The sequence below is a fragment of the Macaca fascicularis genome, chromosome 14 (assembly GCF_037993035.2).
Source record: "Macaca fascicularis isolate 582-1 chromosome 14, T2T-MFA8v1.1".
Classification (NCBI taxonomy): domain Eukaryota; kingdom Metazoa; phylum Chordata; class Mammalia; order Primates; family Cercopithecidae; genus Macaca; species Macaca fascicularis.
In genome coordinates this window covers 56,858,882-56,884,046 of record NC_088388.1, presented here as the reverse complement: position 1 = coordinate 56,884,046, position 25,165 = coordinate 56,858,882, and the positions used below count along the sequence as shown (strand labels likewise).

The following is a 25,165-nucleotide window of genomic DNA, read 5'->3' as shown; positions in this document are numbered from 1 at the left end:
TTTTTGAGACAGAGTCTTGCTCTGTCGCCCAGGCTAGAGTGCAGTGGCACAATCTCAGCTCACAGCAAGCTCCGCCGCCCGGGTTCACACCATTCTCCTGCCTCAGCCTCCTGAGTAGCTGGGACTACAGGCGCCCGCCACCACGCCTGGCTAATTTTTTTTTTTTAAATTTTTAGTAGAGACAGGGTTTCACTGTGTTAGCCAGGATGGTCTCGATCTCCTGACCTCGCGATCCGCCCGCCTCGGCCTCCCAAAGTGCTGGGATTCCAGGCGTGAGCCACCGTGCCTGGCCACATACAGCATATTCAGATTGGCTTCTTTCACTTAGTAGTGTGCATTTAAGGTTCTTCCATGTCTTCTCATGGCTTGAAAGCTCATTTCTTTTTAGCGCTGAATATTCCATTGTCTGGATGTATCACAATTTGTTTATCCGTTCACCTACTAAAGGAAATCTTGGTTGCCTCCAAATTTTGGCACTTATGAATAAAGCTGCTATAAACATCTGCATGCAGGGTTTTGTGTGAACATAAGATTTCAACTTATTGGGTAATTATTGTGGAGCACAATTGCTGGATCATATAGTAAGGGTATGTTTAGTTTTGTAAGGTTGCTGTAACATTTTGCATTCCCACCAGCAATAAAAGAAAGTTCCTGTTGCTCTACATCCTTGAGAGCATTTGGTGTTATCAGTGTTCTAGATTTTGGTCATTCTAATAAGTGTGTGTTGGTATCCCATTGTTGTTTCAATTTGCATTTCCCTGATGACATATGATGTGGAACATCTTTTCATACGCTTATTTGCCATCTGTATCTCTTCTTTCATGAGGTGTCCAGGACTTTTGCCCATTTTTAAATCAAATTTTTTGTCCCTTATTGTTGAGTTTTAAGTGTTCTTTGTATATTTTAGATAGCCGTCCTTTATCAGATATGTCATCACCACCATCTAGATCTTCTCCTATGTTATCTTCTAAAAGTTTTGTAGTTTTGCATTTTACATGTAGGCCTATGATCTATTTTGAGTTAATTTTTGTGAAGGGTATAAGGTATGTATCTAGATTTATTTCTTTGCATGTGGATGTCCAGTTGTTCTAGCACCATTTGTTGAAAAGACTATCTTTTCTCCATTGTATTGCTTTTGCTCCTTTGTCAAAGATCAGTTGACTGTATTTATATGGGCCTATTTCTGGGTTCTCTGTCCTGTTCCACTGATCTTTTTTGCCAGTAGCATACTGTCATGATTACTGTAGTTCTATAGTAAGTCTCAAAGGTAGTGTTAGTTTTCTGAGTTTGTCATTCTCCTTTAATATTGTGTTGGCTATTCTGTGTCTTTTGCCTTTTTATAACCTTTGGAATAAGTTTAATATACACAAAATAACTTTCTGGGATATTGATTGCGATTGCATTGAATCTATAGATCAAGTTGGAAAGAACCACCATCTAAACAATATTGAGCCTTCCTATTAATGAACATGAAATATCTCTTCACTTATTTAGTTCTTTCGTTTGTTTAATCAGTTTTGCAATTGTCCTCACATAGATCTTATATATATTTTACTAGGTTTATGCCTAAGTATTTCATTTTGGGGGTGCTACTATGAATGGTATTGTTTTTAATTTCAAATTCCACTGTTTGTGGCTGGTATGTAGGAAAATGATTGACATTTTTTAAGAGACAGGGTCTTGCTGTGTTGCCCAGGCTGGAGTGCAGTAGCTATTCATGCAGCGATCATAGCTCACTGCAGCCTCAAAACTCCTGGCTTCAAGCAATCCTCCTGCTTCAGCCTCCTGAGTAGCTGGGACTACAGATACTTGCCACTGCACCTGGTTTGATTGACTTTTGTATACTAACCTTGTATCCTGTAAGCTTTATAATCACTTATTAGTTCTATTATTGCTGTTGTCAATTTTTCCGGGTTTTCTACGTAGACAATCATTGCATCAGTAAACAAAGATAGTTCTATTTCTTCCTTCCCAATATGTATATCTTTTGTTTCCTTTTCTTGTCTCATTGCATTGGCTAGGGCTTCCTGTACAATGTTGAAAAGGAATAGTAAGAGAAGACATCCTTGCCTTATTCCTGATCTTAGTGGGAAAGCTTCCAATTTCTCATTATTAAGTATATGATGTTAGCTGTGGTTTTTTTGTAAGCTCATTGCTTTCTTTATCTAATTGAAGTTCTCCTCTATTCCTAGTTTCCTGAGAATTTTTATCATGAATGGGGTTATTTTGTCAAATGCTTTTTCTGCTATTGATATTATCATGTGATTTTTCTTCTTTAGCTGTGATGTTATTTTCAAATGTTGAACCAGCTTTGCATACCTGGGATAAATCCCACTTGGTCATGGTTGAACTTAAATCTTTTAGTACTAACAATAAAATTGATAATTTTAGTTATTTTTGTAGATAATTTTGTAGGTGCTTAAAAACTAAATTTTACTAAACCCCAAAACCCCATTAATGGCTCCTAAAACCTCATTTTTATGAATTTAATGTAATTCTGATTTTTTTTGCCAGTAATTTCTCAGAACAAGTACGCCTTCAGGAATTTGAAATCTCCCAATTTATCAATATATTAGTATACTTTTCAGAGATCCACCCCCAAATTCATATATTCTGTCTATACATGCACACACAGATAATTTACACCAATATTTTATAGTTAGATCGGTATAAAACAGTAGTCTCAGAACAGAGTACAAAATGTCTTTATGGCCGGGCGTGGTGGCTCAAGCCTGTAATCCCAGCACTTTGGGAGGCCGAGACGGGCGGATCACGAGGTCAGGAGATCGAGATCATCCTGGCTAACACGGTGAAACCCCGTCTCTAAAAAATACAAAAAAAAAAAGCTAGCCGGGCGAGGTGGCGGGCGCCTGTAGTCCCAGCTACTCGGGAGGCTGAGGCAGGAGAATGGCGTAAACCCGGGAGGCGGAGCTTGCAGTGAGCTGAGATCCGGCCACTGCACTCCAGCCCGGGCGACAGAGAGAGACTCCGTCTCAAAAAAAACAACAAAAAAACAAAATGTCTTTATATCTTCAATCTCATTATACAGCAAAAGAGGGAGGAGGCAATAACTAGGAGACATAGATATACTGATGGATGTTTCAAAAATTATTTTTATTGTTACATTCCAAAGAGGATATAGGAAGAAAAAAGCCAATAATGGTTATACCTTTCAGAAGAGGCACCCACAACCCCAGCCCTAGTTCAAAGCTGCACACATTGGAGTTCAAACAACTGCCTCTCAACACGACCGGAAATGCTGACAAATGTGTATATATTATAAATCCAGGGAGGCTCGGGTTTAAAATAAAATTTATTTATTGCAAGTGTCCAAGTCCTTAGGATTTGTCCTTAAAGGTACTAGAAGATGATGAGTAAGACCACACACACCAAGACTATGTCTAGTCTTTACAGTAAACTAGCAAATGGCCAGTTTGTTCTAGGATGCATTGCATCAGACATCACAGTACATGAAGAAAATCTGCTTTTTGTGAAAAGCCACCAGGCATTTCAGATCCAGTTTACCATGAAGTGCAGATACCCAGGTAATACAGTCAGTGCAAAAGTCAAATGGGTAAGTCAGCTCTTTGATGAGGCTGGCTACACTGCAAAATATAAATGAAACTCAAAAATAGAAGGTAAGGTCTATTTACAAAAGTTCGTTTAGTAAAGTGACTTGAAAAAAGTTTTAACCACTTCCCAGGCATCCCTCCCCTCTCCCACCAAAACAAACAAACAAACAAACAAAAACAACAACAAAAACCCTGAAAATTATCTTGAAAATCAAGTTAAAACTATGTGGTGAAAAAGAGAGTGCTTGTTCCAGGTAAAGGACTTCAAGATAATTTACAGGCAGATTTATTTTTATTAGTAAAAGTCACAAATAGGAAAAGATTTATTGGCTGACTTTGAGCTGTGTGCTTTTAAAAATGTCTCTATTATTACATTAACAAGAAAAAGAAAATCAAGCATGTTTTTGCTTCCAGTTTTGAATCTTCCAGCAACAGTTGGTGAAATCAACAGGGTATTAAAACGAAACCCAGCAAAACCCAGTCAATTATTTCCAGTTGTCTGCCTGTTTCTTTCTAGTCACCTTGAATTCAATTCCCAATTAGCTGAGGACAACATGTCGGTCAAAGACAGACTTTCGCTGCTCTTGGACTTGAAGCTTCCAGCGCTGCTGGGCATATTCTACCTTGTTCAGCACGTTGGCTCGACTGCGGGAGCGGGCTAGCACATCGTGTGCATTTGCAAAAGGCTGGTGATCCTAAAAGTCCAGGAGTGGAGAACATTAGAGATGGCACAGTCAGTGTAAAACACAGACAGAAAACAGTCACCAGCCCACCACAGAGATAGGGGTAGGTGGACTTTTCAAACAACAGAGCATCTATTTGGCTAAGCACTCAACTACCAGATAGAGCATGAACTCAAGTACAGACCTAGGTGGTTCAAGAAACATAAGCGATGAGGGAGTATTTGTGAAACATTCCCATGGATCGCCACTTCCAAAGATATTTCCCTTAAAGAAGTGGAGACCAAGCAAAAGACAGTGGTCATCTATGTTAAAGAGAAGGCTTCCTAGGGAAAAGAAAATCTGTTTTCATGTTAACATCTCTCCATGTTATAGATATGGAAAGTAGGGTCTTTCCTTGCTTTATTTGATACTATATAGCTAATCTGTGGCAGAGGAAAGATCTGTCTTTGAATTTTGTGTCTCCATTAGAATGGTTTCTTGCCAGCTTGGGGCCACATTCACTCTGGGAGGGTGAGCGACAGATTCTTATCTTGGGTTGTTTTTAATCTCTCCCTGTACCCTCAACACACACGTTAAATGGACTAGCTTCCAAAAGCTGCATTTCCCCACTTCCCCAATCTGTAATGAAAAGAGACACAGCTCAAGTGCTACAATCACCCTCTCTACTCAACAAAGATTGAATCTTCCATTGTTAAGCACTCAGTGGCTTCCATGTAAGTTGCCACCTTAGGAAAGAGGCGATTGAAGGGTTGCCCAGGTATCTGTGTAGAAAACCAACCTATCCTGGTCAAAGTAAACCAGTACAGCTGGATGTTTATAGTCATTACACAGGAAACCATCATGCTAATCTATGAATGAGATATAAATACAGCTGTCTAAATGACAAAAAGCATTCAATAGCAATTTATTGCTTTTATTTGCCTTTTCCTTGATCTTTTTTTCTTGAACCCCATGTTAGCAAAGCTTCTAAATGTTCTAACAGAAGATCCAAGTCACAAGTTGTACCTCTTATACTAAACTTTGCCTCTAGGAGAGAAACATTATTTTGCTGGTGCATGTTTGAAAAAGCTCTATTATATATCCAGGGCAGGAGTCAGCATGTATATGGAAAGCTATATACATAACCACATAACTATATATACAACTATAATTATAGGAGTTAGAACACCTGGTCTTGTTTTTATAGCAAGGCATTTATACAATGTCTACATTTGAGAGACATCAAAGAGATTTTATAAAGAATCTTTCCTTCTCTTCTTTGCCAAAATTCCTTAAACTTTTCACTTTATTTAGGTAATGGCCTGTACAAACCCTAAAACTCAATTTACTTAAAGAGTGGATTTTTTTTTTTAAGAGATGGGGTCTCACTATATTGCCCAGACTGGTCATGAACTTAATTTTTTTTTTTAATGGGGTCTAGCCTTGTTGCCCAGGCTGGAATGCAGTGGCTATTCACAGGTGTGATCACAGCTCACTGCAGCCTTGAACTCCTGGCCTTCAGTGATCCTCCTGCCTCAGCCTCCCAAGTAGCTGGGACCTATACCTATTTTTAAACTTTTAACCTTACAAATGAAAATAATAAAGGCAATTCCATGAGGCTTAAAATGTTTTTAAAAATGTAAGAAAAAAAAAAAAAAAAGAAGGCAGTCTAAAGTTATAGAATTGTTTGATTTCCCCTTAGGGAAATAAACTGACCCAAGGTCATTTAACAAATTAGCACAAAGACTAAAATTTAGCCTGCCTAACCCTGACTTGGTGTTATATTGTCTCAAAACAGATTTTGCTCAGGTAGATTAAAATGACACTCTAAGAATATGGTGATTCAGTGAATTTGTATATAAAATATCATCCCCTGAGTCAAGGACCAGAGGAAGAAAATATTATCACCACTGGTTTGTTTTGACATAAGCACTACTGGGAAGAAGGATGTACTTGATCAGCAGAGGACCTCTCAGTTTCCTAGTGCTGTTACCTATTCTTCAAGGTAGGGGAGAAAAATCTTCTTAAGGAACAAGTTCAAAAGACTAAACAAACTAGCTAATCCTTTGGGTCTGCTTTCTACCTATCAGAACGAGACTGAACTAGCTGCTCATGGTCATGGATGCGGGGGGAATGCAAATAGAGATCTACCCTTTTTATGTTTGTTCTTTTTCACACCTGATAAAATTACAATACATACAAAACATGTTTTAGTGTAATGCTTTGGTAATAACAATGATGTGTCATGGATATGTGATACAGTAAATATTGTGACTACTTGCTGTGAGCTTAACTATTTGTACTCACTTTTATTTGCTTTATAATGCTCTACACTGAACAAAAACTGAAGAAATGAAAACTGATAATTTAACAAAAACATTTTTAAAGTATATAAATAGTGCAGAACTCACACCTTGGATAAGCAACAGTTTTAAACATTAAAATTCACTTATTTTTGTAGAGTTGTTACCATTAATTCACAGCTTTGGTCAGAAAACCTCCCTCTGCCTAGAATCAGTTTAAAAGACATCCAAGAATCAGCCAGGCCTCTCAGAGACAATGTTCTCAAATAGTCAATACACAAGCAGAATCAATCACTGCTGGACAAAACAATTACTGAGCATGTGACCCCACCAATTAAATGCCTGCCCTACATGTTTTCATCTCTACATCCATTTCTCTTATGTTTTGTGTTATTATCTATTTCTGAAATCAGGAACAGATATTTAATGCTGTAAAGGAAGGATGTAGTTTAAGACTTTCAACGTCTATGCCTATAGATCCACAAGCCGTTCCAGGGTAAAAGGACTTTTGACTGGTTGGCAAGGGCTCACTCTGGGTTTGGCTTTTGACTTGAACCTTAAAACTATTCTGAATTTTACCCATTTTAAGGAACATAGTCCAATATAATAATCCACAAGAAAAAGGAATTTCTAAAAAAAAATTATATATAATAATGAAAGAATGGAAAATTCAGAAACAATCTCATACAGGATAATGATAAAACAAAAATATCCGGCCACGTGCGGCAGCTCATGCCTGTAATCCCAGTACTTTGGGAGGCCGAGGTGGGCTGATCACTTGAGGTCAGGAGTTCAAGAGCAGCCTGGCCAAAATGGTGAAACCCCATCTCTACTAAAAATACAAAAAAAATTAGCCAGGCGTGGTGGTGCATGCCTGTAGTCCCAGCTACTTGGGAGGCTGAGGCAGGAGAATCGCTTGAACTTGGGAGGCAGAGGTTGTAGTGAGCCAAAGTCATACCACTGCACTCCAGCATGGGCAATAGAGTGAGACTCCATCTCAAAAAAAAAAAAAAATTCTCTAGGCTATACTGAACAAGTTTGTGGACTATGTCAATTTCTGGACATTTTTGAATAAACGAATATTAAAACAAAAAGGAGACCATAAAGCAATTTATACAGATTATGCCAACTATATATATTTATACACACACACACACATATATATTATAAACATATATAATGTACACACACGTGTGTGTGTGTGTGTGTGTGATTTTAAAGACAGGAAGAGAATCTGGAGTGATGGCAGTCATGGTTTTATTTTTCTCTAAAGAGCTCAAATTTTTTTTTTTCTTTTTTTTTTTTAGATAGGTTTCTTGCTGTGTTGCTCAGGTGTGATCACAGTTCTGCAGCCTCAAACTCCTGGGGTCAAGTGACACTTCTGTTTCAGCCTCCTGAATGGCTGGGACCACAGGCATGCACCACCACACCCGGCTAATGTTTTTATTTTTTGTAGAGACGGGGTCTCACCATGTTGCCCAGAGTGGTCTTGAACTCCTGGGCTCAAGTGATCCTCCCACCTTGGCCTCCCAAAGTGCCGGGATCACAGGTGTATGCCCCCACGCCTGGCCCACAGATTTTTTTTTTAAGCAGTAGAAAAAAAGGAAATATAAAACATCAGCAGGTTATCAAGTTGTACTTCATTAAGGAAAGAACATCATGATCTTCACACTTCCCTTGACGAAAACTCCTCTGCCTTCTGAAATATTTGGTGATATTGACAGGAAAGGAGTTTTAGGCAGGAGGGCTTGAAGAGAAAACCATCTCTGAAACTTTTCTCAATGTAAACAGGGAATGGCAATAAAATTGTGCCTTTGGTACTGGAAGCAAAGCCCTGTATAGCACGCTCACCAAAGATCATCAGTTTAAATCACATTTATGGCTTCATCAAGTAATTTCTTCATAACGAGATATATACTGAAATCAGAGCTGTTTTTAGCTTCTCTAGTTGAGGATCTGCTTCAGCACATGAACATCTATATGTGACTATTTTTCACTTGCACTTCACATCAAACGATGACAGGGACTAGCCATGAGCACTAGGGCAGGCTGGGAACTTACCCCAATATCATCATCACTCTGTATCAACTGTGAGTGTCCAAAAAGGCGCCTCTTCAGTATGGGCTCAACCAGAGTAAGATATACCATGTACAGAAGTAGAAGGCCCAAAATGGAGAGATAAATTATAATGGTAACCTAAAGGAAATTGAAAATTAAGTTACATCTTTGTTCAAGCCCATAAATCAGAACTTTGTATGATAATAGTAAAACTGACCGACATATCTGCTAAGCCTATAGGATTCTATACAAACCAGATAGCAATATAAGAAATAAACTCACTCTTCACCAAAGTATTATTTAAGAAAAAAGAGAAAAGATCTTTGGGATCTTTTTGCAAGTCTTCAAGACTCCAACTTCACCTACTGCTAATCACTTGTCCCCACTGCGAGCACAGCAGTTTGTCTTTTCTCCCAGCTGAACATCATGTCCTAGATTCAGCTACTCTTCAGCTCAATTTAGATATACAAAAGGATTTTCCAGGCCGGTGATGTTTCCTTGTGACCTTAATTCATGTACTGAGAAAAAGCACAGTGTGACACACCCACTAGAAGGACTACAATAAAATAGACAATACCAAGTGTTGGCAAGGATATGGAGAAACAGCCCTCATACGCTGTGGTGGGAATGTAAAACGGTACAACCACTTTGGGAAACAATCTGGGAGTCTCTTAAAAAGTTAAACATAATTTTACCATTCTAAGGAATTAACCCAAGAGAATGAAAAACATTTATATTCATACAAAGACATGTGCAGATATTCATGACAGTATTATAATAGTAAAAACCCAGACATAATCCAAATGTCCATCAACTGATAAATGCAAATTCATATAGTGAAATACTATTCAGCAATAAAAAGAAACGAAGTACATGCTACAACTTGCATAAACATCAAAAACATTGTGCTAAATGAAAGAAGCCAGTCACAGAAGACCATACATGGTATGATTCCATACACATGAAATATCCATGTATGTAGAGACAGAAAGTAGAGTAGTGATAGACTGGGGCTGGAAGTGGGAATTAACTGTAAATGGGCATGAGGGATCTTTTTGGGGTAGTGGGAATGTTCTGAAACTGGATTTTATTTATTTATTTTTTTGAGACAGAGTCTCACTGGAGTGCAGTGGTGCGATCTCAGCTCACTGCAACCTCTGCCCCCAGGATCAAGTGATTCTCATGCCTTAGCCTCTCAAGTAGCTGGGACTACGGGTGTGTGCCACCACACCCAGCTGATTTTTATATTTTTAGTAGAGAAGGGGTTCACCATGTTGGCCAGACTGGTCTCGAACTCCTGACCTCAAGTGATCCCCCTGCCTCGGGCTTCCAAAGTGCTGCGATTATAGGTGTGAGCCACCATGCCTGGCCTGATTTTAAAATGTTTTAAATCTACTAATATTTATAGAATTGTATACTTATAGTGAGTGTTAGGGTACATAAGTTGCATATTTTTTACAAATCTGTTAAACAACAGTACAGTGAGGATTTCTCTAAAGTTCAGCACCTGCTGGAGCAAGAGCTCTTCCACAGGGTCAATCACTGCAGAAATCTCTGTGACTATTATAACTAACCACCCCAGATTCCCCACAGGGCCTTTTTGGGGGAAAAGGAATGGGAAGTGCCATGTAAAAAAAATTTAGGCCAGGTGTGGTGGCTCACACCTGTAATCCCAGCACTTTGGGAGGCCAAGGTGGGTGGACCACAAGGTCAGGAGTTCGAGACCAGCCTGACCAACAAGGTGAAATCCTGTCGCTACTAAAAATACAAAAATTAGCCGGGCGTGGTGGTGCATGCCTGTAATCCCAGCTACTCAGGAGGCTGAGGCAGGAGAATTGGTTGGACCCAGGAGGCGGAGGTTGCAGTGAGCCGAGATCATGCCACTGCACTCAAGCCTGGGCAACAGAGTGAGACTCCATCTCAAAAAAAAAAAAAATGTGGAAGAAAAACCATTAGCCACTATAATAAAGTAACTGAAATCATTAGAGATACAAACAGCGATGAGAGTTATCTATATCCCATTTACTACAGCAACAATCCACAACCTTTTTGGCACCAGGGACCAGTTTCATGGAAGACAATTTTTCCATGGACTGGGGTGGTGGGGGATAGTCTGGGGGTGATTCTAGCACATTACATTTACTGTGCACTTTATTTCTATTATTATTACATTATAATATATAATGAAATAATTATACAGTTCACCATAATATAGAATCAGTGGGAGCCCTGAGCTTGTTTTCCTGCAACTAGACGGTCCCATCTGGGGGTGATGGGAGACAGTGACAGATCATCAGGCATTAGATTCTCATTCTTATAAAGAGCACGCAGTCTAGATCCCTCACATGTGCTGTTCACAATAGAGTTCACGCTCCTATGAGAATCTAATGCTGCTGATCTGACAGGAGGTGGAACTCAGGCGGTAATGTGAGTGATGGGGAGTGGCTGTAAATAAGATGAAGCTTCGCTCACTTGCCCACTGCTCACCTCCTGCTGAGTGGCCCAGTTCCTAACAGACCGCAGACTAGGCTGTGGCCTGGGGGCTGGGGACCCCTGTCCTACAGGAAATGAAGAGGGGAAATCTTAAAATCCAGAAGTAATAGTTCTAGAATAATTACTATATTTAATTTTTTCAAAGGGCTGGAAATGCAAGGAGAGGGGGGTTTATAAATGCTGCTCTCTCGGCCTCTGGCACACATGGCCTACACAGAAGCTGGGATCTCTTTCTGGAATATGCTAATTACACATAGGGCATTTTTGTGCCATTTCACATATCTAACATACCCTAACTAATCCACAAACCATCTCAGTGAGGCAGGCAGAACAGGCCCATTATTCCTTTTGGGGTGGGGGTCCAAATTTTCCTGTCTTGTCTAGAAACCATGCAGAAACAGAAAAGAGGTAGATAGACAGACAGACAGGTATATATAGAGATATATATTTTACCTTGATTGTGACAGAGCTTCTTTCTTCATATTTGCATTCACAGCGTAGACAGTATGCTTCTACATCAGGCCCCCGCACAGGCATAGGCTCCACAACATGAAGGCAATCACTGAGAAAACAAAGATAAAATGCCGCTTAAGCCCAGCTAGCTCTTCTGCTCACTCCGACCAAAACTTTCCTGAAATCCAGAAAAATCACTAAACTTACCCAATGAAAGAGCATAAAAAACAAATAATAAGATAAAGTAAAATAATTTCTGCTCTCAATATTAGCATTTTGGTAAGTTCTAATCATTTAAGAAGCCACAAAGACACATATATAGTAGTGTCTATTTTCAAAGTTGCTACTGTTAACAGTTACAAAAATGCACCCAAAAAATCCCAAATGGGATGAAAAACTACTTAACAAATCAAGTCATCTTTAGACTTGTTTAGTTACTAAGCAAAACTACTTTAAATGGTTTAAAGTGATATGGGGCACTGTTCAAATAATAAGATTATCTCTTTTGTGAATTAACATCATTCTTTTTTGTTGTTTTTTAAGAGACAAGGTCTTGCTCTGTCATTTGGGCTGTAGTGGAATGGCGCCATCATAGCTCACTGCAGCCTCAGACTCCTGGGCTCAAGTGATCATCCTGCCTCAACCTCCAGAGCAGCTATAATTACAGGAGCATGCCACCATGCCTGGCTAATTTTTAAATTTGTTGTAGAGATCAGGTCTTGGTTTGTTGCCCTAACTTGTCTTGAATACCTGGCCTCAAGTGATCCTCCTATCTTGGCCTCCTAAAGTGCTGGGATTACAGGTGTGAGCCACCGTTCCCAGTCAACATCATTCTTAACTGCCAGTGTGGTATATGAATGACTAATCACGTTTAACAGAGTGGTAAATTCTGAAACTCTCAAAATTGAACCCTCAAAGCCACACACAGGAGGAAACAATCACTTTTCTTAATGAGCAAATCTGAAAAAGCAAGGAGAAATAGAGTTAGAATAACAAAAATATTTGAAAACAAAAACTGGTTATTCCAAAGAACTAAATAAAAACTAGCAAAAGGATGAATGTTTTTGTTGAATGTTACTTATTTCCCCGACACCATTTTCAAGGCTAATTATTTATGGTTTATGTAAACACAGTGCTATCAGATTTTTCCTAGAAATCTGTCAATTCTAAGCAATAACTAAATTATTATTCTCCTCAACTATTAAAAGTCTATGACTCTGATCACCTTCAGCAAAATAGGGAGAGCTTTCCTGTCCTCCTGCCAGCTGTTGGACAATTTTCTTTCCTTTTGGCATCTCTTCGTTAGGCATTCCTGGCTGCCTCAAGCACTCTACTACACCATCCTCTTACCTTACCCATTCTCTTGGGGACGCCCAGTACTCTAGGGTGATTCCTTCTCTTTCCCTACCAAAATGTACTTTTTGGAAACAAAGTTACAGCTTGGTGGGAGGAATAAGTTCTAGTGTTCTGTATCACTGTAGGATGACTATAGTTAACAATAATATATATTATAGTTTCAAATAGCTAGAAGGAGGATGTTGAATATTTTCAACACAAAGAAATGATAAATGTCTGAGATGCTAAATATTCTGATCAAATCACTGTATCTTATATGAACTGAAACATCACTATGTAGCCCAGAAATATGTACAGTTATTGTGTCAATTAAAAATTAACTTCAGCCAGGTGCAGTGGCTCATGCCTGTAATCCCAGCACTTTGGGAGGCTAAGGCGGGAAGATCACCTGAGGTCAGGAGTTCGAGACCAGCCTGACCAACATGGAGAATCCCTATCTCTACTAAAAATACAAAAAAATTAGCCAGGCATGGTGGTGCATGCCTGTAATCCCAGCTACTCAGGAGGCTGAGACTTGAGAATTGCTTGAACCTGGGAGGTGGAGGTTACGGTCAGCCAAGATCGTGCCATTGCACTCCAGCCTGGGCAATAAGAGTGAAACTCCATCTCAAAAAAAAAAAAAAAAAGTCGGGTGTGGTGGCTCATGCCTATAATCTCAGCAGTACTTTGGGAGGCCGAGGCGGGTGGATCATGAGGTCAGGAGTTCAAGACCTGCCTGACCAAAAGGGTGAAACCCCATCTCTACTAAGAATAAAAAAAATTAGCCAGGTGTGGTGGTGCATGCCAATAATCCCAGCTACTCAGGACGCTGAGGCAGGAGGATCGCTTGAACCCGGGAGGCAGAGGTTGCAGTGAGTGGAGATCGCGCCATTGTACTCTAGTATGGGCAACAGAGTGAGACTCTATCTCAAAAAAAAACAAAAAAGAAATTAATTTCTAGAAATTCATCTTTTCATGTTGTGTTCCCTCTGAACTGTGGCATTAGAAAAATAACCAAAAATGGTATATGATAGAAGTTGTTAGGTTGTTTTTGTTTTGTTTTGTTTTTTGTTTTTTGTTTTTTTGAGACAGAGTTTCACTCTTGTTGCCCAGGCTGGAGTGCAATGGTACAATCTAGGCTCATTGCAACCTCCGCCTCCCAGGTTCAAGTGATTCTCCTGCCTCAGCCTCCCAAGTAGCTGGGATTACAGGCATGTGTACCACACCCGACTAATTTTGTATTTTTAGTAGAGATGGGGTTTCTCCATGTTAGTCAGGCTGGTCTCAAACTCCCAACCTCAGGTGATCCGCCTGCCTCAGCTTCCCAAAGTGCTGGCATTACAGGCATAAGCTACCGTGCCCAGCCCAAGTTATTCTTAACAGGTAATTAGGTAGTAATGAAAAATTAAATGAAAAATTAAATTTTCACTGATAGTATTTCAAATACGGGTAAGGCCCCACAACTTTCACCATGAAAGTGTGTGATATCTATTCCAAATATACAGAAGACCAGGCATGTACCCAATTGGATGCAGGCACAAAATGGGCAGAGGGAACTATATCCCATAAGAGGGGTTATCTATCTGAGGATCAGAGAGCTCATCTAGCATCACACTTAGAGAAGGTCACAGAGTAAAATCGTATTTGAAAAAGGATCAGGCCACGCATGGTGGCTCATCCCTATAATCCCAGAGTTTTAGGAGGCCATGATGTGAGGATCACTTGAGGCCAACTTGAGACCAGCCTGGGCAACACAGTGAGACCCAGTCTCGACAAAAATAAAAATTAGCCAGGTTGATGGTATACACCTGTAGTCCCAGCTACACAGGAAGCTGAGGCTGGAGGGTAACTGGAGCCTAAGAGATCAAGGCTGCAATAAGCTATGATCGTGCCACTGCACTCTAGCAATAAAAAAAAAGAGAAAGGATCAGAATCCAGGACTCCTGCTTCCTATGTCATTCTTTATCTCTGAACCTCGGGAAAATGAAACTTATCTCCTATTTAGTTTCCTACTTCAGCTTCAGAAGCGTTGGCAACAATACCTAAGAATGACTTGAGAATTTTAAGTGCTAAGTATTGAGTATTTCTTCTGAAGGACACATACATTTTAATAACAAAAAGATATTGAGTGCTGTGCAAAAGTTGTGCCCAGCTGGAGAGGAAGCAGGAAGGTTGATTTTGGCTGACCAGTCGTTACAAACAGAGCTAGACCTAGTCAGAGCTTAATCACTTAAGAAACTAGGCAACACCTCCCCCTAGTGCCAAAAGGAACACATCATTAGCTTTAAATCACCCCAAACACACACCAGAGCACTCGAACTACTCTTAAGTTTTACGTCAGCCAGCATAAGTCAATGAAGACTTAAAGATAAAAACTGGACAAAATGAAAGGCCTAGAAAACAAAAGGTAAACTATATCGAGGCTCTCACAGATACCGGAGGCCTCATAAAGCCATAAATCTGGTGAATCATAACTTGCCTGTCCTTGTAAAGTCAGTTAAAAATTTTCAGTGCCAGTTGGGAACCTATCCCCAGAAAAATGCTAAGCTGCAGGAAAGAAACAAGGGAGAGAGGGAAGAAAAACCCCAAGAAAGCCTTATTCTCAATTGTTTATTTTCTTTGTTTCTTTTTTTTTTTTTTTTTTGAGACACAGTCATGCTCTGTCACCCAGGTTAGAGGACAGTGGCACAATCTCAGCTAACTGCAACCTCTGCCTCTGCGGCTCCAGCGATTCTCTGCCTCAGCCTTCCCAGTAGCTGGAATTACAGGTGTGTGCCACCATGCCCAGCTAATTTTTATATTTTTAGTAGAGTCGGGGTTTCGCCATGTTGGCCAGGCTGTTCTCAAACTCCTGGCCTCAAGTGATCCACCTGCCTTGGCCTCCCGAAGTGCTGGGATTACAGGTGTGAGCCACCATGTCCTGCCTCAACTGTTTCCAAAGATATTTTTACTAATAACCAGGGATGAATGACATATGGTCCTGTCTGAGTCTGAAATAACAAGAAGTTAGTGAAAAAATTAGTGCCAAACACTTGAATAGTGATTTCATTTGCTACGCAAAAGACAGGCATCGCATTTCTTAACTGATAATAAACTGTAAGCACTGAATAAATTCAGAAAATTATAGAAGCAACATAAAGATTTATTTGAACATTCTTTTTTTTGGAGCCAGAGTCTCACTCTGTCACCAAGGCTGGAGTGCAGTGGCGCAATCTCAGCTCACTGCAACCTCCACCTCCTGGGTTCAAGCAATTCTCCTGCCTCGGCCTCCCGAGTGGCTGGGATTACAGGTGCCCGCCACCACGCCCGGCTAATTTTTTTTGTATTTTTTGTAGAGACAGGGTTTCACCCTGTTGGCCAGGCTGGTCTTGAACTCCTGACCTCAGGTGATCTGCCTGCCTCAGCCTCCCAAAGTGCTGGGATTACAGGCGTGAGCCACCGTGCCTGGCCTGAACATTCTTGTATCATATAAAGTAACTTCCTGATATAAAACCTGTAAGTATATGGCCAAATCGCTTGGTTAAGATGACACCACTTACAGTGGAACATAGAGGTTCACAAGAAGTTCTCAAGAACACACTTAACAAATATGAGACTGAACCTAAATGCATATCAGGGAAGAACAGACAGTGGCATCAGAGGAACGAACCATACTCAAAGGCTGCCTTTTCTTTTTTAAAGTCAGGTTGGAATACTGTTAACTGAATGAATTTAATCTTGCTTTCTAACTCTTTGATGGCTATTTAGCTATGAAATCAGGTACATGTGAAAGCTCCTACCATTTGGAACTATTTTTCTTAAATTCCTATCCCATCCATCTTCTACCATGGTTACAAACCATAAAACATCACAATTCCATGGGAAGGAACACATTCATCCTGCTGTAACACAACTGCATCCCAACTGTTTCGCGGCACACATAGAAAAAGCTATTTATCAGGTCTGCTGGGATAAGCAGAGAAGGCTGCTGGTGGCTAGTCAGTCAAGATCCCCCAGTCATCACAGGCCTGCCTGACTGCCCAAGGGCTGAACAGGTCAGTATCTTGGCACACCTGTAACTTCTTCATTTACACCAAATGGGAAACTCTGACTACATAGCTCATTTCCACTTCTTCTTGAGCCTTTTGATACTTTTAAACATAGCTTCTCATACTTGGCAATACATCATCAAAACCTACAAGTTGTAAAAATTATAACCCAGATAAAGGAGGCTTGCTAACCTTCCACTGAAAAGCAAGAGGGAGAAAGGTCCCTCACCAAAACTTAAGGGAGTACAGGAAGAGAACTATGGGTAGTTTAGGTGCCACAAACCCATTCATATGCCCCCATGAAACTCTGCCTACCTGGGTCTTAGTGTTTTGGCTTGTATACCTTTAGGCCTGCATCATGCACTTAGTGCCTTACTCTTACTTTTTCAAATGGAAATAGAATTTCATATTTTTGCTTCAAATGAAACACTTAAAAAGAATACTATGCATTTGATGAGCATTCTGGGATAACACTGACAATCACAGAAAGAAATGTGACATGTAATTCAGTAATCCAGATACTTACCAATCTTTCTGAGATATGTTCTTATTATAAATATGCCCAGAATTTTCTTTATAGGGAGGGCAGATACATTTACATCTGACATCCTCGAAATTCTGTAACCAAAATGGAAACAGTATAGTGTGTTGACAGTTCATCATCAATATTTTTAAAACTGTACCATATACATTTTGCAAGCATCCTCCACCAAGTATTCTAAAATCATTCATTTAAAACTTTAACTTTGACAGATACAAGTTTCTTAAAGCCACAGTCCTTTATGGTAATACTAATGAATCATTATATATTACATGTGGTTATTTGAAATAATACCTAAAACATGATCTAAGACTTATTAACCATATTTATGGGTCACATGACAATCAAATTATGCTAATGTTATTACCATCTACCTGCCACTAGAAAGACACAGATAGTTGTGCCTATAAATAAGAATGTTCATTACTAAAGGATGGGAAAGAAACTAAAACTTATTCACAAAAAAGGTCACAATTCTTCTGCCTATCATCCTTTCACCCTTTGGTAGAGGGCACTGACATGGATAAAAGGGGTTGGGCCAGAGTCTCATAGAAGGGATGAAATGTTAGAGGCACCTAGGTACAACTAGAAAGGAAGTACACACAAGAAGCAGCCTGACTCTGAGATCAGTTTAGTATACTCTTCCCAGGAAACTTTGCTTCTAATTCCTGGTTGACAGGGAGAACAACTACCAACAAAACAAGTTTCAAGAGGTGGAGGAACAGGTGACTAAGTATCTGGATACAGAAAAGAGATACTTCCTCAGCAAAGGGGAATCTATTTGAGAAGAAAGTGGCTCCTCAGTCCCCAGAGGACCTTGCCCACTCCTCCTACATATAGTGATATGTCTGGCAAAGTTATTGACAATTCACAAACGTATTCAGCAACCACTTAGTGAGCATTTGCTCTGTGTTAGATCTTGTGCTCAATGAGGTGGATTCAGATAAGCATAAGACATGGTTTCTGTCCATAATCAGGACACACCCTAGTAAAGGAGACTGAAAAATAAATACATGATCACAATACATAAAGTTATGAGGCAAGATATGCAGAGGGTGCCAGCAATGTTTTGAAAGTCAGGAGACGTGCTGCTGTCCCTGCTTCTGGTAGGAGGTAGAGATGGTTTCAAAAAGAATCTCTGAATCTAAAACATTTGCCTGGCTGTAACCTTTCCCCACTCCTACATTTAAAGATATTATAAATTAAAGCTCCTATTTTTAAAAATGCAATGTCATTCTGTTTTCCCATCATACTAATGTGAATCCCTTCTGTTTCCCCCCAATGATGAGCTAGCTCATCAAAGAGCAAGCACAGGTATGCATGGAGCTAGGGCAGGCCTGGAGAGCTGGGGCACCAGAGAACGGCATGAGGGAACTAGAAGGTCAAGAAATCGAACCAGGGAGGCCACAACCTCACCTCTGTTGCAGTTTGGTTCTTCCATTACCCACTAAATTATCAGGAAGAGAGAAAGCAAGAAAGGGACCAAGGGACTCGTGGAGGGAGGGAGGTGAGAATATGAAGCAGGTGAGAGATGCTCCGTAGGTCCTATGGGGAGGGAAGTAGGCCAGGAGGGGCAAGTTCCCACCACAGTAAGGGAAGTGTTCAGGGTGAGCTGAACTGAGCCGGCCCTTGACAGGGAAGCCTTCGGTCAGATGCGGGCTTCCTATCATTCTGGGTTGGGGCATGCGAGGCCTGTGAGGCTGGCCCGGAGGGCGCAGGTGGACTGTCAAGGGCTTAGGGTGGAAAGTTAAAGGCTCTCGGAGGTGAAAAGGTTGTCAAGTGTAAGGTGCGTGCAGACGGGGCTGGGAAGGGAAATGTCAGGGCGGTGGGGGCTGCTGTCCGGGCTGTGGGCACTGTCGGGGCTGGGGACGGCCGTGGGGCGCTGACTACCTGGCTGTCGGGGTTGAGGGCGGGAGTGCTGCCGGGCAGTCGGGAGGGGCGCGGCTGGTGGCAACGGGGGTTTGCCGGAGCTGTGAGGCTAGGGGTATGGCTGTCAGGAATGGGCCGAGCAGCAAGTTGGCAGACCCAGTTTCCGCAAGGCCGGTGGCAGGGGAGGAGCTTCCGTCAGGAGCGAGGCTGGGCGGGACTCACCTTGGCGGCGTCTGACAGCTGCGCCAGCAGCAGCACGGACAGCGCCAGGCACGACAGGCTGAGCAAAGAGCCAAGCCGAAGAAGGCCTCCCCACAGGGTCGCCATCGCTGGGGGCCCAGCGGTCCCACAGCCCGGAGCCCCCGCGACCGGCTCCCGGTTCGGGCTCGGGCTCGGGCTCAGGCTCGGGCTCAGGCTCAGGCTCGGGACCCGGCTGGGGATCCTCCGCCCGCACTTCCGTCTGGACGCGAAGGCGTCACCGCGCGCGCCGGGTCAAATGCAAAAAGCAGGCGCCCCGGAAACGGTTCCCAGTGCGAAGGGCAGGGAGGCTGGGATATCGTGGTGCCCGCCCTGGCCTCCCCCAGGCCCCAGGGAAGGGGGCCTCTGGGGTGGCAACCTGGGCCCAGTAGGGCTTTGCAGCTCTTGGATATCTTCCCCGGGCGCAGGAGCTGCCGGGCTTATGGAGTCGCCATTGCGCTGGAAAGTCCTCCCGCCCACGGAGACCCCAGCAAACTCCAAGTGTCACACAGGGCCCTTCGGCGGCCCGTGCGGGCCGGAGCTGTTCGCGCAAAGGCAGGGCGGGTGCTGAGCGTGGAAACGGGGCTGGAACTGGCCAAGCCATGCTTTTCCGGGGTGCTCTCTCCCAGTCAAAAGGTTGGGGGTGGTCTCTGCACTTCCGGTACTAACCTGCCGCCCACACGCTTCCTGGCCACAGCACCCCGTCGGCTTTCTAAGTCTGTGAGCGGCCTTCGTGGGCGTGGCCTCCCTGTGGAGCTCCCGGTGTGCCTCCCGTTGGTCCAGCCTGCAGCTAGGAAGTGGGTCACAGCGGCGGGGCTGGGCTGGGCCGGGGCACGCTCCGGGAGATGTGGAATTGGCGACACAACTGCCCCAGCAGTATCCTCCGCCTAGGACTCCAAGAGGTGGCGAATTGGGGCGCCACGCCCCGGTAAGGCAGTGCTTGTTCACGGCTGCCGACTGGCCTCCCCAAGGCTGTCATTCTCAGCGAGTACTTTAGGAGTACCTTAGATCGGCACATTCTCCCATTGAAACATTTTTGTTAGTGGAGACAAGGGAGATAGTGGCAAGGATGCAGGGATCATCACAGCCACTAGGGATTTGTTGAATGACCTTGGGCAAATCACTTCCCTTCTCTGGGCTTGTAGTTCTTGGCTCAATATGAGGGAATAGATTTAAAATTATGCCCCCTGTAATACCCCTGTTTTTACCTCTAAGAACAGATTTTTAAAGATGGTCTTTTCCTAATTTGTGGAAATGTTTTAACAGAATGCTCTCAATATTTTTCGCCCATGTGATTCTTAGATTCATGTGAATCTAACACAAGAAGGTGTCTGATATTGTTCCCAACAGGAACCAGAGCGGCAGGGCTAGATATCCTCTCACGAGACTGCCCTGTGAAGGTGCTGTCACTTTTGATGAATTATCAAGACTTTGTAGTGGGTGTTCTACTGGCCAAAGGATAAACTGGAGACTCCCTGGGTCGAATGTGTTGGTGAGGCACTGAATCTGATTGCTGAAAGGTGATTCAGCTGCACATTAGGCATCAGTTTAGGGTTGTCTAGGCTTGGCATCTAAAGGGAGTGCCTGCTGTACCTGAAACCTCATAGGTCTTCCCTTCCGAATTGTTTTCAAGGCCTTGGGGGTACAGAGGCTTAGAGAAAATACATAGTTGTGCCTCAGACTGATGGGCCTCATCTGTTTAATGGAGAAACACCAACCACACTCAGTCTGGGCAGCATTTTAGAGCTCCGTGGTATAACCACTATCTAGCTACATGTGGCAATTGAGCATTTGAAATGTGGCTAGACTGAATTGAAATGTGCTGTATAAAATACACACTTAATTTTAAAGACAGTATTTTTAAAATGTAAAATATTTCAAAAATTTAAAACTATGGTTTAAATATTTTAGATATATTGGGTTAAATAAAATATATTAGTAAAATATTTCACTTGTTTTTTGACCTCTTAAATGTGGCTACTAGAAAATGTTATAATGCTGTTAGGAAGTGCTGTTCTAGAATACAGAATGTGGCTGCCCTGACTGGAGTGTGACTATGAGATAGTTGCCTGACTGGAGACAATGAAGGCTCAGGCCAAGGTAAGGAGAGGGCTGACAGGGAAGAACTGGCACAACTAGAGCCGAATGTTTGGGGGAGGTATATGTCTGCCAAAAAATGAATATAATTTCAGGTGACTCAGTCGAAGTGGAGGGGTCAGTTTCTCTTGTTCTGCCCTGCTCATATCTAGATAACTCTTACTTTTCCTTTAGGTCAGGGGTCTTCTAAGCCAGAAAACCTTCCCTGACTTAAGTGCACTCCCTTCTATGTTTGCACAAATCTCTTTAACTTTACCTCATTATAGTAAAATTATGTTTTCACATTTTGCCTTTATACTCAAACCTCCACCAAAATATTGTGAGCTCTCTGAGGGTAAGGACTTTGTCTTATTATCGTTATACCTGGAGACAGATTAAAACAATACAGTGTTTGTGGGGACCAGGGAAAAGGGGAATGGGAGAGGCTCCTCTGGTTAGTCTAAAAGAAAAGTATCAGGCACCTACTTGAGTCCTTATTTGATTTATTTCTGACCATGAGAGGGGTTGCTGAGATGTCCAAAGATGTGCAAATGGCAGGATCTGGCGCACCATAGTAGGCAGGGGAGTGAAGAGTTCTGACCTCGGGTCTTCCTAGACCTTCAGGTCACACGGGAGTTGTTCTGTTTATAGACGGCACTGTTCTTAGTACCCTTCTTCCTCTATTTTCCTTGCTTCCTTATAACTAGGTTTCTCTACACCCTTCCTCAAAAAGAGTGACGTAGGTCCAGGTGTACCCTCCCACCTGGCCTGGGTCCTCTCACTTCTTTGTAAGGCCTGAAAAATTCCCTGGTGGGGGATGGTTAGAAAAGGAAGAGGAACCTTCTTTGTAAGTGTGGAAGTCAGAAGGGGAGGGAGCAAAGTGACAATTTATGTATCTGGACAAATATATCTTGGACCAGGTTTTGCATCCCCCCATGCCCTTTCCCCTCCAGTGATCAAATAGCTCTCTGGATGCCCGTTAATTCTTTCATCCTATCCATTCTGATCTACCCAGCACTTGCCCAGGCAACACCAGTCCAGGAGAACAAATGGAGTTATGCACAGCATTGGTGATTTCCTTGTATTGTGCCTCCAGTGGTTATGGCTGCAGACACACACATCCTTCCAGTTATTTCTGAACATACTCTGGAAATGTCTTATGAGCTCTCTTCTTCATTGTGTGCACCTGCTAGGATGCTCCCTCCTACTCAGCCCTGTTTAGTGGGATTTTTCAGCCTACTATAAAGCCTACTGCTGCCTGTAAAGCCACCTAAGTGCATCACTTGCTGGTGTTCACCATGGTAACAACAATGTATGGGGACAGAATATGTTTCTAGAGCTGCTGGTGCCACTACTTCTGACAAGTTACTGGGGTCCCTGAAATAAAACACCACAATGCAGGTGAGTACCAAAGTGGGGAGAATTTTTAGTTCCTTTTAGAGGTGCTAAATCAGTATTGCCGATTTCCCAGTATCTTAGAATACTTAATGAAAACAGGTCAGGTGCGGTGGCTCACGCCTGTAATCCCAGCACTTTGGGAGGCCGAGGCAGGTGGATCACTTGAGGTCCGGAGTTCAAGAACAGTCTGGCCAACATGGTGAAACCCCGTCTCTACTAAAAATACAAAAATTAGCAGGGCGTGGTGGCGGGAACCTGTAATCCCAGCTATTCAGGAGGCTGAGGCACGAGAATCACTTGAACCCAGGAGGCGGAGGTTGTAGTGAGTCAAGATCACGCCACTGCACTCCAGCCTGGGCGTGTGGTGGCTCATGCCTGTAATCCCAGCACTTTGGGAGGCCAAGACAGGCAGATCACTTGAGGTCAGGAGTTTGAGACTAGCCTGGCCAACATGGTGAAACCCCGTCTCTACTAAAAATACAAAAAGTTAGCCAGGCGTGGTGGTGGGCGCCTGTAATCCCAGCTACTCAGGAGGCTGAGGCATAAGAATTCTTGAACCCAGGAGGCGGAGGTTGCAGTGAGCTGAGATTGCACCATTGTACTCCAGCCTGGGCAACAATAGTGAAACTCTAGTCTCAAAAAAAAAAAAAAAAATGAAAACAGTCCCTCCTAAGATTTTCAAATAAATGAAATACCACATTACTCATATTGTTTTATTTTTATTATTACATTAAAAAATCAAATAGTATCACTAGGTTTATAATGAAAAACAGCAAACCCTGTCCCAACCCTCTACACTCTCAGTTTCTACTCCCTAGATATAATCTCTCTTCTTCCAGCTACCTCTTCTGGTATTTATCTCCGTATTTCTAAATAGCATGCTTATACTACTAGTTCTTAATTTTTCAGTTTGGGCCATTATTTTACTTTTTGTTATAGGAAATACGGTATGTATTTATACTCTGAAGACTGCTAATACACACATGTACTTCTCCATCTTCCATCCTTCTGTTTATCTATATCACCCTATATGGGTAGAGTACTATTCATTATGCTATTACGAAGGTACATAATTGATCCAATTAGCATAATATATTTCCTTTCTTTTGACTGAAGTTAACTATTGCCTTTCTCCATACAGCCTTGTTAAGTACCTAGCATTCAAGTGTCTATAATCAATTTATTCCAAACTGTCCTCTCAAAACATTGAAACACATCAAGTAGTCTATCAGTTTATTTTTTAAATTGGAGACAACTCTCTAGGAGCCCATCATCCTCCTTCACTCCAGACTAGTTTTTCTCTAAGCCTATTGCGCAGCTTTTGTACTGAAATAATTTTATCCTTTCTTCTGTTTTCCACTTCTTTTTGTTTTTCTGAAAGATTTCCACCTTCCAGCTTTTCTGCTGAATTTTAAAAGTTGTTATGTTTTAAATTTACCAGAGCAGTTTCTTGTCAACCTCTCTTTTAATTAAAAACATTTTTTATTTTTGTAATTTAAAGTTTTATTGTAAATTGACAAGTACAAATTAGATATATTTATGGGGTACAAAGTGATGTTATATGTATACAGTGTGGAAAGATTAAATCAAGCTAATTAACATATCCATCACCTCAAATACTTCTTTGTGGTGAGAATACTTGACATTTACCTTCAGCAATTTTGAAATATACAATACACTATTAGTAACCATGCTATACTATTTATCTCAAAACATGTATTCCTTTTATCTAACTGAAACTTTGTACTCTGACCAACATCTCCTTGTTTCCCCTACCACCTGCTCCTACCACCCCTTCCCCCTACTCTCTGGTAACCATCATTCTACTCTGATTCTATGAGTTTTAGATTCTACATTGGGAATCATGTGACTTTGTCTTTCTGTGCCAGGCTTATTCCATTTAGCATAATGTCCTCCAGGGAAGCACTTTCTTGTCCACCCCCTTCCCCTTTTTAAATAGCAGTCTGTTCCATTTGGTGGATGCGGTATCTTATTACTCTAAGAATATTTCTAATGTTTTCTTTTGTTTCTTGAATTGTCTGTGTTGAATTTTTAAGACTTTGTTTCTGTTTTGTGTTAGAAGCTTTTCTTAAATATCTGGAGATCCTTGGCCATCCATTTGTATGTAAGAGTGGGGCAC

The 25,165-nt window shown here is 41.8% G+C and overlaps 1 protein-coding gene across 4 annotated transcripts; it reads right to left on the bottom strand.

The window, feature by feature from the left end:
* Nucleotides 1-3,095: 3,095 nt before the first annotated feature.
* TMEM9B (TMEM9 domain family member B) lies at nucleotides 3,096-20,440 on the bottom strand. Of its 4 annotated transcripts, none has more exons than XM_015435138.3 (5): nucleotides 20,221-20,440; nucleotides 17,431-17,522; nucleotides 11,542-11,650; nucleotides 8,599-8,733; nucleotides 3,096-4,267 (listed from the first exon to the last, which is right to left on the bottom strand). In XM_015435138.3, exons 3-5 carry the CDS (start codon nucleotides 11,623-11,625, stop codon nucleotides 4,112-4,114), a joined length of 375 nt encoding a protein of 124 aa, XP_015290624.1. In that variant the 5' UTR covers nucleotides 11,626-11,650; nucleotides 17,431-17,522; nucleotides 20,221-20,440; the 3' UTR covers nucleotides 3,096-4,111. The 4 variants fall into 4 exon arrangements, with proteins under 4 accessions (XP_015290624.1, XP_045226299.1, XP_005578722.1 ...); XM_045370364.3 differs by lacking the exon at nucleotides 20,221-20,440 and adding an exon at nucleotides 19,336-19,788; XM_005578665.4 differs by lacking the exon at nucleotides 20,221-20,440 and adding an exon at nucleotides 19,537-19,788.
* Between the last annotated feature and the right edge of the window lie 4,725 nt (nucleotides 20,441-25,165).

Bases quoted from the DNA above. Each gene is read 5' to 3' on its own strand.
- TMEM9B (XM_005578665.4), bottom strand. From the start codon at position 19,641: ATGGCGACCCTGTGGGGAGGCCTTCTTCGGCTTGGCTCTTTGCTCAGC. The intron at 8,734-11,541 runs GTAAAATATATA...AATTTCCTTTAG, and splicing joins GAAGCTCTGTCACAATCAAG to GTTACCATTATAATTTATCT. The intron at 4,268-8,598 runs GTAAGTTCCCAG...CTGGACTTTTAG, and splicing joins AGAGTGATGATGATATTGGG to GATCACCAGCCTTTTGCAAA.